The sequence below is a fragment of the Passer montanus genome, unplaced genomic scaffold (assembly GCF_014805655.1).
Source record: "Passer montanus isolate IOZ18808 unplaced genomic scaffold, ASM1480565v1 scaffold108, whole genome shotgun sequence".
NCBI classification, from domain to species: Eukaryota; Metazoa; Chordata; class Aves; order Passeriformes; family Passeridae; genus Passer; species Passer montanus.
In genome coordinates this window covers 1,774,984-1,787,489 of record NW_024357392.1, presented here as the reverse complement: position 1 = coordinate 1,787,489, position 12,506 = coordinate 1,774,984, and the positions used below count along the sequence as shown (strand labels likewise).

General features: G+C 40.5%; 2 protein-coding genes across 4 annotated transcripts in view; one reads left to right on the top strand and one right to left on the bottom strand.

Annotated features, from left to right (window-relative positions):
• Positions 1 to 341: 341 nt before the first annotated feature.
• On the bottom strand, positions 342 to 3,440 carry LOC120508837 (translation initiation factor IF-2-like). Its single transcript, XM_039722799.1, has 3 exons — positions 3,432 to 3,440; positions 1,086 to 1,776; positions 342 to 937 (listed from the first exon to the last, which is right to left on the bottom strand). Exons 1-3 carry the CDS (start codon positions 3,438 to 3,440, stop codon positions 765 to 767), a joined length of 873 nt encoding a protein of 290 aa, XP_039578733.1. The 3' UTR covers positions 342 to 764.
• The window catches only part of USP53 (ubiquitin specific peptidase 53), a 28,481-nt gene continuing 17,346 nt past the window's right edge, over positions 1,372 to 12,506 (top strand). The window contains exons 1-3 of one of the 3 annotated variants that reach the window (XM_039722368.1): positions 1,372 to 1,518; positions 8,183 to 8,886; positions 10,576 to 10,668. In XM_039722368.1, coding sequence (XP_039578302.1) covers positions 8,743 to 8,886; positions 10,576 to 10,668 — 237 coding nt within the window. In that variant the 5' untranslated portion in view covers positions 1,372 to 1,518; positions 8,183 to 8,742. The other 2 variants (XM_039722386.1, XM_039722377.1) reach the window with 2 other exon arrangements.

The window sequence follows — 12,506 nt, the reverse complement described above, 5'->3', positions numbered from 1 at the left end:
TTATCTACCTACTTCTCTATATGTAAGACAAAAATCTGGAAAACTGAATGAAAATCTTGCCAAAGAATCACCAAATCAAAAAGCTGTTGGAAAACACTGGAGAGTGAAGGTGCTAAAATCGCTTTGCTTGTGAGGCTTTTACACTGGGAATATAATGGGAGAAACAGTAGCAAAAGGTGATCTGAGGAAAATGTATCTATTTAATAAAAAAAGGATACAAGAACAACAAAATGTTGTATTTAAGGCAGTGAGCTGATTTGATGCCCTGTATTCCACACAGTCATTTTGCAATCTGGATGACCTAAGATAGACGCAGAAAGGGAACTCTACAGGGAAATTATTTTATTTACTATTGCAGAAGATGCTGTTGGAAAACTGAACATGCTTTTAGGCACAGAAGCATTTTTTCCATTCCTAGAAGGCTATCAGAAAGGCAACTGGAAGAGGAAAAATACAAGTTGTATCCATCAGCATGTGCCAAGGACTGAGACTGGGTGTGGTAGCACCTAAAAACTCATCGCTGACCTAGAAATGAACTGTGTCAGTGAAATCTACATGCTTATCCGGGAAAAAAAAAATCAAAATAGTGGAATATAAAAGGTACTTGAGCAACTAGAAATATGAGCATTTGTGGATACGGAATTCCTATCTCAAATAACAAAAGGAAACACCACTCCCTGGCCAACATAATGGATTAGATAAAAATCAGAGGGAACACAACTTTGGGGCAGTGACTCTGGGGCAGGTGATAGATGAATTAATAACTACACGGGACCTTTGCAGGCCGCAGGGAAGCCAAACGCAGCTCTGAGGTGGATGAACACTTGTGCAGGGTTTGGCTCCCAAGTCACACTTCGCCAGTGCTGTTCCACGGGCATCTCAAGGAAAGCCAACGTGCACGGCCAGATATCCCGGAATGAGAACTGGAAAACAATTGCTGGAAAAAACAAGCGCCGCCGCGCGCATTTGAGCGGGTTGTTAACTCCACACCCGAGCACCTGAGGGGCACCACGGCTCGAGGACGCCTGTGCCCTCGAGCCGCGAGCAGGCGGGGAGGAAGCGGCGGGGTTGTGACAGCCCCTTACCTGGCCGCGTTTCCCCCCGCACCTCCGGCAGGACGCGGGGATGCGAGACCCGCTCCCGCCCCCGGCCCCATCGCCTCAGGCGCCATCGCGGCCCGTCAGGCGCCCCCGGCCCCGCGCGCCTTCCCGCGCGCGCACCGCGCACGCGCGCCGGCCGAGGGCGCGGCCAGCGCCTCCAATCGCCGCTGCCCTCTCCTTCCCTCCCTCCCTCCCTCCCTGCCCGCCTCGCTTTCCCGGCTCGGGAATATCCGGGACACCGCTCCGGGAGAGCGTCCCGGCTGCTGCCACGCTGCGCAGGCGCGGCGGCGCCGGGCTGGGGAGGGGAGCGCGAAGGAGGAGCGGGAAGCGGGGGAAGTAAAAGTTGCCGTGAGGGCGGGGCAGCGCCCGGAGTCGCCGCCGGGAGGGGGCGGGAGCGGAGCTGCGTGAGGAGCCGCCGGTGAGCCGGGGGTCCGCGGGGACTGGGACGGGGCTGAGCCGCGGGGTCGGTCGGGGGGTGGACTGCGGCGGAGCAGCGGTGGGCTTGGCTCGGGGAGCGGGCACGGCTGTGGCTGCGGTGCCGAGGTGGGGACGCGGTGCCGGGGGATGGGAGCGTCGCCTCCTCCCGGGCAGAGTTAAATCCCTGCCGGGGCTGCGTGGGCGGGGGCCGGCGGCGGCTCCGGGGCCGCGAGGCTGGAGCGGGGAGCGGCGGTGCGGGCTCGGAGCGAGGCGCGGTTAATGTTCAAAGCGGCCGTCGCATGCCCGGCAGCGAGCTCTTCAGGAGCCTCTCCAGAGGCTGTCCGCCTGGAGCAGGAAATGCCAGCACAGGTGGTGCCGGAGCTGTCTGAAATCTAAGCAGTGTGCAGCGTTTTGGAGGCAGAGTTGTTTTGCCGTGTGTTCTCGTGTGGATGGAGTTTCAGAGGTATGTGGGTAGACGTATGCGAATGTGTGCAAATCACCTGCTTAGCATCAGGTCGAGTTTACCTATATCCCTTACTTTGATTTTCAATGCAAATATTTTTAAATCAGCTTTTCAGAGGAACCATGACTTGTTCTCTCAACCTACATTTTTCCCTTCCCAGAATAAGTGTGAGTTTTACATATCTCTACTTAGTGCTTTATTTTCCTCATGCAACCCCCTACCAAAATCAGCAAACACTGAACCACTTAAGCTTTCCTAACTTTGAAGCTGCCAGGATTATTTTAAGAACAACAACTTAATCGTGCAAACAGCATTGTGCCTGATTCATGATGCCCTTCCACCCCAAGGCAATGGAAAATCCCTTGACTCATTTTATGATTACTTGCTCTTTTCTTATAGAATGAAAGGGTGTTTTTTGGTGTCAAAATAGTGAGACCTCATGTTATAATCTGACTGTAAATTAGCCTTGTCAAAGTGTAGATAATCCTTTCTTCTCCTTACAAGTTGTTGCAAAGTAAGAAGTACTTACTGGTTATTTTTTTTAAGTATCAAATTACTTGTATAAAAAGTTATTATTCTTGCCCAGTGGGATGTTGACAGTAAAAACAGAAAAAAATATGCACTTGACTTTCATATCAAGCCTTGATAGTGCAGAATCTTTTTTGTCCAAACAGTATGCATGGTGTGCCTCTGACAAAATTATTTGCAAGTGTGACCCAGAGGGTGTCAGGATATTGCCACTGTCCTTGTTTATTCCTTGGTTTATGCCTCTTGATAGAGTAAAACAGTTTAGACACTGAGGGATGTAGTGATTGATGGGAGCAAAACCCATTCACATGGGTCTTGACAAGCTTCGTGGTTGGAGCAGAAACAAGGAGGAGTTTGTTGGGGCCAGGTTAAATGAAGATGGGTTGAGGCTGGATCAGGATTTTAGATGTGTGGACTGAGTGAAGTGTTTGTAGGAAGATTTGTACAGGATATGTTAATGAAGAAATATATGAGGTATAGTGATTCAGACATTCAAACTCTTTTTTTGACAAACATATAAAATATGCATGGGTTTAAAGATGATGCTGACGTTACCATTCCTTGTAACTCGGTTTTGTCATTTTTTTCCCTGGTGACTTAAGAAATCAGAAAGCTTTTTGAGGAAGGGCAGAACTTGGTGTTTTGCACTTCTGTTAATGATCAAACATGGGCACAGATCAAACAACTGAAAAGCAGGCAATTAATCTGAGATAAAAAGGCAAGTGTGAGTATCACTGTAAAGATACATTTTATCTTTCTGAGGCTCAGGAAAGGGTACATTGTAGTCTTTGAATAGTCACATGTAAAGCAGTAGGAAGATGGAGAAACAAAAATCTTCTCCATGGTGTCTGTGTGATGATTCACTGTAAGTGCTGGCCCGTGTCATGGGCTGGGAATTTGTGTTCTCCAAGATCTTTACTCACAGTTCCCATTGCAGCAATTTCTAAAGTCGGTTTCTCCTTGTGACAGATGAGGGAGGCTGAGCTGTGAACCTGTTGTTTTGGTTTTGATGCAAACAGGAAAGTTTTTATTGGAACAGCTTAAAGCAAAAAATGGTGCACTTATACAAAAGCCGTCCGGGATAGCATCTACGCTTCTGGTTCTCCATCCTGAAGGGGAACAGAGACGTGTGACGTGCAGGAGCTGTGGTTTGGCATGGGAGGGACAGCTAAATAGGCAAGGGCTCCAGAAGAGACAATAGAGATCCTGAAAAAAGAAAAAGTCTGGGTTGAAAATCTACAGGGATTGTTTGGAAGAATTTCTAGAGGAGGTACCATCAAATACTCTTTTGGTGTCTTGGGGTCTTGTTGAGTCAGTGGCAGAAGGAGAAAGAATGTGTCAGACCAATACCAGCCAGTGGTAATGTACTGGTATTGGCCTTTTCTTGTAGTGTTGTTCCTGTTTCTTCTTATGTGTGTTGCAAGTAAGGGCTATTCATGAAGTTTTTCTCCCTCTGATGTTTAAAATAGTGAGAATTTGCATTCCTGGAAATGTGTTTCTGTGACACCTTCCAAGGACAAAGACTGGTGGCTACTGAAAGCATTTACATGTATCTTATGGTGCATGAGATTTGTTGACAAATATATTTAACATGGGGGCTAAAGGTGGAAGGGGACAGGATCTGTACAGGGGCCAAAAAGTTATGATTCTGCCTCATTGAGGTGGGTGTAAGAGATCATTCCTTTCAAATGTTGGTCTTTTTCTGCATTTATAGAGCAGTGTCTCTGTTTATTTCTTTCTTCAAACATAGGGAAAAGTAATTACAACCTCCACCACTGTCACAATACAAATCAGATTTTCGTTCAGTTAACAAAATTTGGCAATTTTAAACAACAACCTTTTGAACTGAGGAAAACACTCAAATTCTTGCAGTTGCAAGTTGTTGAAATTTTGATCAATTTCGTTCTGTTAAGGAGGAGACAGTAATCCCAGTCCTAATAATACTGGCTCATTGCAGAGAATTTTAGTGGTTTCCTATCACAGCTTTATTCCCTCATTTATATTTCATCACTCTTCCTTCACAATTTTTGTTGTCTTGTGTCTAAATTCCTGAGTTACATCAGTTTAGGAATTGATTTCCCTGAGTTGTTGGTGTGTTGGGTGGGGTTGCCAGGATCAGCACAGAGTCATGAACTGCAAGCAGAAGCAAAATGCTGTGTGGCTTAAAAGCAACCCCAGCACTGGGCATGAAAGAGGTTTGCCATTAGTAATTTGTGCAACACACTGAGAATAGTTGCAAAGTGAAGCTGAGAAGATGTAAATAACTGTTCTTCAGCCAAATTTCAGGGATAGAAGCAGTCAACAACTTTTGAAGTTGTTGGCAGGTTTCCACTTGATTTGACAGAAGGGCTAGGAGCCTCAAAGATGATTATGTACTTAGAAAGTGCATGAAAAGAGGCAGCTGGCTGGAAGAGAGAGACTTTGTAAGATGATGTGAGGAGCAGAGTTGGCTTATGCCCCAGCCAGGGAGAAAACTGCAAGAACTCAGCCATGAGGTAGAAAATTATGAGGAGCCCAGGCACTGGTAGTTCCAGTGTTCTCAGAGCCAACTGTTTATCTCATCAGTTTTATCTCGATGGATATCAGAGATGCTTAAACCCAAATGTGCTCGTATAAAGTGATTGTTTAGGCAAAATATCAGCTGCACTGATTTCTAAGCTTCTTTAGTGACACTGCTTCTTAAACTAAAGAGTCTGTGCCAGCCACAGCTACGTGCTGGGGTGTACCAAGCAAGCAGGTGATAACGTGCAGTTCTGCTGACAAGTGGATTTGTTGTTCTGCAAGCTGTAAAGGCAAGTGCCAGAAATTTTTGACAGGCATGTGTTTTGTCCTGTAAGGCTGCACAGCTAAGGGTAACAAGGTGCCTGATGAAATCACCTGTGACTGAAGAGCAGTGACTGGAATTGGGCAAGGTGGAAGGAGTTAGGCTGGTAAAGAGACTTTGGTTTGAGAGCTTATAGCTCTTGTATAGTGTCTTTGGTTGAGAACAGTTGTCCACAACCAATTCTTGTAGTGTGAAGGACGTATTCCTGTAAATCTCAGCTGCTAAAAATCTCCTGTAGCATGTCAGTAACACTGTGTGAAATAACTTTTTTACTGAGATACTGCACTTACTGTAGACTCAGTATGGTTCAATCACAGAATGTTTGGGTGGGAAGGGGTGTTAAAGATCATTGTGTTCCAATCCCCCTGCCATGAGCAGGGGCACCTTCCACTAGACCAGGTTGCTCAGAGCCCCATTCAACTTGCCCTTGAGCACTGCCAGGGATGGGGCAAGCACAGCTGACTGATGTCTATACTCTGTCACTCACACCTTTGGCAAGCCAGGAACCTAAAAAGATCTGGTAAACCCCAGTGCTTAATAAATGCTACAATGCCCTTAGCAACACTGGCTTACCACAGACGAGGAAGAAGTCTTCAGGTCCTAATTATAGGGTTATTCACTATTGAATTTAGGTTATGGGAGTCTGGTCCAAGTGCCAGTCACCTGAAACTTCACCTAAACTCGTGGAAGATGAAGCAACCAAGAACTGATCAGCAGCATCACTTCTCTGGATTATAAAGCCATCTGTGATGGGGATAGGTTTGTCAGCAGAACAGTCATATTCTTGTTTTTATTTTATTTTTTTTTCAAGTCAAAACTGAGATATTTGTCCAATGTAAATTTCAAACCAAGATGCTACTATAGGCTTTCTCTCCTTATAGAGAGGCTGTGATGACAATTTAATCCCATTGCTTCTGGCACTCTTGGAAGGCTCATCTATAGTGCCTTTCTTACTAATGAATAAGCCATGCACCTTAGTATTTGATGCAGTGGAACTTCTACACATGAAAACTGCAATTAATATGTTCTGCAATTTATTAGAATAAGATTGTGTGGCAGATGGAATTATTTGTATTCACAGCTTTCTGCATGTGAAATTCAGCAGGAAGCATTTTAATGCAATGGGACAGTAACACAGAGCTAGTCCAGCTAATTTTTTTCATTAAATTCTTGCACTGAATTGTTATAACTTTTCCTGAGTGCCAGCTCAACAGCTAAATGCTTGGTGCATGGAGTGTTAGTTGTAGGGCAACCCTGAAATGCAAGAGAAAATTACTTCCTGTAAGTTCTTAGTAAACGAATGGTCTATGTCATTATCCTAAATTGTTCTGGATGAACTCTTGTTTCCAAACCAGTGTGTATTTCTAATAAGATCTGAAGTTGATGCACATTTCCAGCTACATTTTCTTCTCCTATTCTCTTTTTGGATTAACTGAAGTGAACATAAAGAAAACAAAATTGTTACATGATGTTCTGTCAAGGTCAGTTTCCAGCTAGATTTCAGACTCCTTGCTCAGCGCTGCCACAAATCACACTTACTATCTCCAGTATTATTAAATCAAATTACTTACGGGTGAGATACAGTAACATCAGTAAACAAACAGAACTCATCTGATTATTCATGGAGCAAAAGAGACTTTTGGCTAGGTTCCAGTTATTGATTTTATTTTTAAATACAAGCAAGTACCAATGTTTCTCTTTATTAAAGGGGAATGGTTTAGGGGTGCAAATACGTGTGTGTATTTTTGAAAGCCACATATCCCAGCTGTACAGTATTAGAGAGCTGTAGAGTAGTTTTGTGTGAATGTGCTACTGCTTGTTCTGAGCTAAGTTCTCTTCCAGTTTATACAGTATTCCAACTACACAATTTATTTTTGTCTTTTAATACTCCTCATTAATCTTGCTAAGCTTACACAGTGAGAAGAACTGTAGTGAGAAGCTGCAGGTCTTGAAGTATACTGGTATGTCTTTAGTATCTCACATGCTTGTGAAATACAGGGTGAATATCTATGTTGAAATGTGAGGCCCAAATTTCAGCCCCCCCTTTTTTTTTTTCTTTTTTTCCCCCCACATATGCAACCCCAATTGTGTTGGTTTATTTAAATTTATTCTGTTCTGTTCCTCCAAATGTTTGTGTGGGTGATGTAGTAATGCCAAACAGACAGAATAATCCATTGTTGTGAGAGGATCATGGCTTGGGCTTTACTTGTGGTTGTGGGGATATTCTGGAAATGGACTCATTTAACCTTCAACAGACTCCTTCAGGAATTGGAGAAACAACCCTTATTGTTGGAATTTGAAAATCCTGGAATTGGGGCACCAACCAGACTGTTTTTCTGGTTGCTTTGAGAATGCAGCCAGGTTAATGACACATTTATGTAGTATTGAGTAGGCAGAACAAACTTCTGAAAGCTGAGTACTAGCTGACAATCCATCCATAAAACTGAAATAAAAACCAGCTTAGCTTTTTGAGTGTTGAATAAAAAAGTTTTTTTGCTTGGTAATGTTTTTATTAGACTTGGAGATTCAAAGATTGGGTAACTCATGTGTTATACGGTCTTTTTATAAGCTATTGCTGGTTATTAGTAGAATCTTTACAGCAATTTTATTTTGGTTTTAGAAATGTGTAAGAAATTAGAAGATAATAAATTATGATAGATAAAATAACTTTTATGGCTTGAAAACAATTGTTAGGTGGGGATTTTTTCTTCTCCTCTTTCCTGGCTATTTTATCTTGCCTTTAGGTTTAGAGGTTGTTTTATCCATCTTTTTTTTTTTTAATTTAGAAGTTCTTTAACATTTTGGATTTTTCTTTTTTTTCCAATAATTTCTTTTTTTTTCTTATTTCAGGTTCACTGGAAAGAGAATGAAATAAACATGACGTCTTCTAAACTGGAATATATTTCATGGGTTACAGTTGGAAGTAAAAAGAAAATGGAACAAAATGAGAGAACAGGAGTATAACACCTAACAAGAGCTTTCCAGTTCTGTGATATATACATATATACATATAAACTTTCAATATAATACAACTAATGATTTATACTAATACTTTATTGATATCCTTGGAAGAAGTCAGTCACTGTGCAACTTGCTTAATGAGAACTTGTATTCTAACGACTTTTAACATGTTTTAACCTTAGCTGGACACCTTCATTTATTTATTTTTTTAAGACTGAGGGGTAAAAACATTGTCCAGCTGTATTTTTACTGAGAGACTGCTCCTGAGGGATGGCTCACAGCTGCTCATGGAAAATGGGCTTAAGCCCATGAATGGTTACTACTGCACAGGGTTGAATGGAATGCCAAGACTTTAGAAATATTCTTGTAGAACCACCTTCTTTGCCTTGCACCCATCATATCCTTAAATATTGAAACGTGAACATTGTGATTATAAACTCTAAAAAATAATGGCATGGGTGAAATTCCTGAGAAAACCTGGGGGTAACCTGGGAAAAGTTTATCAGCCTGGAAGTATCCTGTCCCTGGCCCCTACAAAAGGCTTATTAAATGAACCTGGACAAAACAGCTGCTTTCTTAATAGTGCTGTTCAGGTAAGAAAAAACTTCATCTATTAAACAATTTTTAAGACTTTCCTGAGTTTGTGTGGAAAATAAAAATGGCAATTGTAGGGAATAAGACACTTGTGAAGGTAATTTTATTCACCATTTAATTGTAAAGAATTGAGAGTATTAATACTTTATTTTGCGTAAAATTTTATTTGAAGGCATCAAGGATATCTGAAAAACTTTTATATTTGAAAATGTAGGAGTTCAAACTTTGAAACTTTCTGTGTGAATTTTAAAAGTAATGTTTCTGTCAAACATAGCAAAATCACTTCCAAAATTTATATTTTGGACACATTTTTATTACTACTTGTATTGACTAGGATACTATTTTTATTAAAATCCCATTTTCTCAGAATTAGCACATGAGCAAGCCTGAATACTGGGATATATCAGAATATGCACATATAGTGAGGGCTTTGTTTCTAATCTTAGGAAAGATTTGTGGAATTAGAGTAGGAGATACACTTGGTACCAAAGAAGTATGACTTGGAATTCCTCTTATAACAAGGTACTTCTTGTAATGCTCAGATTTTGGCTCTGAATGTTTTTAAATAGTACAGAATTATTTCTCAGACTGGCAGAGGGCTTAACAGAGACATAGACTTCCTAAAAATTGGAAGACTTTAAATTGGCATGGATTTAAAACCAGGAGATATGAGAGGTATAACTGTTTGGTGTGTATGATATCTGTATGTATTTCAAATAAAGTTGTACTGTAGTTTTAGCAGAGTATTTGCTGTTTTGCATCCAATGGGAGCAGCATGACCTATATTCTCTTGCAGTTCTGCTCTTTTCACTTAGGTGCCCTAAAATGAAGCCCTAAGTAATTTTTAGTTCTAGTTTCAGACAATCCTACACCTTCACAACCCAGTGCTGTTTGTCAAACAGTGGCAGATGGTTGGTGACTGCCCTTTTACAAGGAAGAATGTGTTCCTTTCTTTTCTTTTAACCTCTGCTCCACCTTCAGAATTGAGCTTTGGACTTTCGGTCTCCAACGCATCCTATTTTATTTTAGGTTTTGTATTTATAGATAGGATATTTTTTTCCCCTGGATTTGCAGCTGTTGTCTTACTGTGCCTCTTGACAACTCATTTTTAGGGGTTTTGTTTTTATTTTTTTAATGGACAACTTTCTGAACTGCTTCACTTCAGGTGTACCCAAGACATTTGATATTGAAAGCAGTGGGTGTAGCCAAGCTGTTATTACTTTTTTGTGGGGTATTTACCCAAATAAGAGGTAGAAACATACCTGTGTAAGCACCAGGATTACTTGGTCTATGGAAAAAAAAATGTATTTCAGCAATCATTTTGAGAAGAGACTGTAAGAATATAATATAGGACTTAACTCTTATGCAGAGCTCTAAGAAAACTGCTACAGTCCCTGTGCAGGGTTTAGATTGCTGCTTGTTTCCTTGAGAGTGCTTCAGCTCTTTCTCCAAAATACATAATTTCAAAAAGTTTAAAAAACAGATCTAAATTTTAAGTGCTGAATGTAAAACTGTCATTTCCATCTCCACAATTTACCAAACTAATGGAAAAACCTCACATTTCCTGCAGCAATATTGGTACTTAAGTTGTACGTTATGTGAAATAAAAAACAATTAAAATGTACTGTATGTTGTGTTAAGCAAAGAACCTTCAGAACTGATTACTTATTTTCTCTTTATTTTTATAGGTATTATGGCAACTTGACATATTTCGACGGAGTTTAAGAGGTTTAACTGGACATGTGTGTCAAGGAGATGCCTGTATATTTTGTGCTTTAAAGGTAGATAAAAAATTCTGGAAAAAATGTGTTTCACAATGAGGGAAAAATATTTGAAATTATTTTTTTGGAAGTTGGTGTCTATATCATACCTATCCCTGGGTGACCAAGTCATTCTTTTTTTAAAGAAGCAATTTAGTTTTAAGGATGTTTTTAACAAGTATTTGTAAGAGGAAATATTTTCTTGTGTTTAAAGAAGAAAACTTTCAGGGTTCTGGGGTTGGTTAGGATGGCATAAGTTATTTTTTTAGCAATGTAGTTGTGATATTTGTACTCACCTCAAAAAAAGGAGTTAATTCATTTGGAAGGGTCTGTCCCCAGCTCTTCTGTACACTATTGGTTTTGCTTTCTTGGCTCTTTAAGACACTGGTTGAGTAATTCTGTTTGTTCTGTGCTCAAAGTCTTGGACATTTTAATTTCAATGCCATATATACACTGGATGAGGATAAACAGTGACTTGTGTGTGACTTGAGTGGATTTTTTGGTTGGGTTGAGGTTTTTTTGATGCTCCTGAGCTATTGTAACCCTTCTTACCTGTTTAACAATGAAGGATATTTTATCTCTGTCAGCCTCTCCTATGAACTAAAAGCATAGCCAATAAATTCTGGGACTTGGACTGTGCAGGCCACTGAACTGAGCATATCTGTCTGCACATCTCCTTATCTGTACTGCTTGTATTTCTTTTTTTTAGCTGGACATAGCTTTATATGTTGCGTAACAAAAAATGACCTAGCAGCCAAAATGAGGAGTGATAAATGCTTTCACAGCAGATCTGTTAAAAACTTAATTTTGAATGTCTACATGGAGATAGTGGCTGTAGTTTTTGTCAGTAGTCCCTGCTTTTTGTTTTGAGAGGGAAGATTAAATACTTGAGAGACATCCTGGAATGCATCATGGTTAAAACAATACTTTCTGTTAGCACTGAAATTTTGCTTCTGTGTTTTTTTTTGTCTTTGCCTTCTATCCAACACATTTTAACCACGGGAAGCCTATATGAAGAATGCATAACCTTATTTATGTTTTACATGGCTTCTCCTGACTTGCTTTGTCTTTAGTCTCTTCAGTTCTCCTTAAAGTTTGACTTAGAATTCTTGACTGGGGAATACACCTTTAAATATCTGCAAATCTGTAATTCATTTAATAGCTTTTAACTTTCCGTTCTTTCAGAATAAACCTCCTTTACTTGCTAAATGATGAGCTCACTTGGATGGATATCACTGCCAAAAAGAAAAGTAGCAGCCAGCTTTCTCTTCTGGGAAATGAATTAAAAACCAAGTGCAATTTATTATCATGTCCCAGAACTGCAGATATTGACCTTTTCTCTTGTATTGTGTGCACTCATTCAGCACTGAGCTAATTTCATAGCAAGGATTATTGGCATTCTATCTAATTTATGGGAGGTTTACAATTTTAAAAAATATATACTCCCCTCCTAAGCAGTAAATGTTAAATTATTTAGTGACTCATGAGTGGTATTACATTATGCCCTAAGAAATACACACCATCTGTAGACATGAGATACATATGGATGAACTGCTATTCCAGGGGCCAAACTGAAAAAGCTGTATACTTACAGAACAGGGCTTTTGTTGCCTCTGGGAGCTCAAGCCAATCACTTTTAGTTTTGTAATTGTGTGTTGTTGTTCTACAGGTTCAGTGTTTAGTTTGGTACCATAACTTCTTGTAGAGGAATCAGCAGAATACAAATGTGGTAACTTGAAGAGAAGACAGTCATTTTGAAAGTTACATGCGTTGATATATATTATAAATAGAAATATTCCACATGTTCATGCAAAACATGATGTATTTGTGTAGAACCAGAGTGTCTAGCCAAGTGGTTA

Bases quoted from the DNA above. Each gene is read 5' to 3' on its own strand.
- LOC120508837 (XM_039722799.1), bottom strand. The intron at 938-1,085 runs GTAAGGGGCTGT...TGTTTTTTCCAG, and splicing joins GCGGGGGGAAACGCGGCCAG to CAATTGTTTTCCAGTTCTCA.